The 702-nt window shown below is 65.2% G+C and overlaps 1 protein-coding gene across 1 annotated transcript in view; it reads right to left on the bottom strand.

Annotated features, from left to right (window-relative positions):
- Window positions 1-702, bottom strand: part of Lrrc43 (leucine rich repeat containing 43) — a 12,580-nt gene that overhangs the window by 5,195 nt on the left and 6,683 nt on the right. The window contains exons 5-6 of the mRNA XM_010604550.1: window positions 465-695; window positions 16-93 (exon numbers count right to left, since the gene is read on the bottom strand). Of these exons, the coding sequence (XP_010602852.1) occupies window positions 16-93; window positions 465-695 (309 nt within the window). The remainder of the gene's footprint in view (window positions 1-15; window positions 94-464; window positions 696-702) is intronic.

Genomic DNA, 702 nt, shown 5'->3' with positions numbered 1-702 from the left:
CTCCGCGGTCTCTACCGACTCCAGGGACTCCTCGGCCGCGTCCTCGGCGGGCTCCTCCCCGAGCAGCTCCGTGCTGGACGCAGGCTTCACGATCTGCCGGGAGACGACAGGAGCCCGGCCGTGACCCAGGGCCTCGGGGGCAGTTTCATGGAACCCAGGCCCCGCTGTGGGACTGGGAACAGAAATAAACTCATTTTTTGGTAGGAGACAGGGTCCTGTTACACAGTTGGACTCGGCCTTGGACTCACCGCGATCCTCTTGCCTCAGCCTCCTAAGGTGCACGCGCGAGCCCATACTTCAAGGGTGGTCCCGGGGGCGGCCCCTAATCCCAGCACTTAGGAGGCTGAGGCTGCAGGATCCAGGCTCGAGCCCAGCCGGGACAATTTAGTAACTTGGCGAGACCCTCTCTCAAAACTGAAACTTTGAAAAGGGCTGGGATGTGGCCGGGGCTCCGCGGTGCGCACCTTGGCCAGGACCCCGCCGTACTCGCTGGCCTCGCCCCGCTCCCGCGCCTGCTCCTCCTCCTCCTCCTCCTCCAGGAAGTCGTAGGTCACATAGTAGCTGTAGGCGACAAACGGGCCTTCGGGCCCCGGCTCGGGGTCCAAGACCGAGGAGTCCACGACGCCCCTGATGTTCCCGAGGGTCACCAGCAGCTGCGCCTCCTGCGGCAAGAGGTCTGAGGGGAGAGGGCCGCGCTGAGGG

Source organism: Fukomys damarensis, unplaced genomic scaffold, assembly GCF_012274545.1.
Source record: "Fukomys damarensis isolate Sample0158 unplaced genomic scaffold, DMR_v1.0_HiC HiC_scaffold_12, whole genome shotgun sequence".
NCBI classification, from domain to species: Eukaryota; Metazoa; Chordata; class Mammalia; order Rodentia; family Bathyergidae; genus Fukomys; species Fukomys damarensis.
This window is presented reverse-complemented; position numbering and strand designations above follow the sequence as displayed.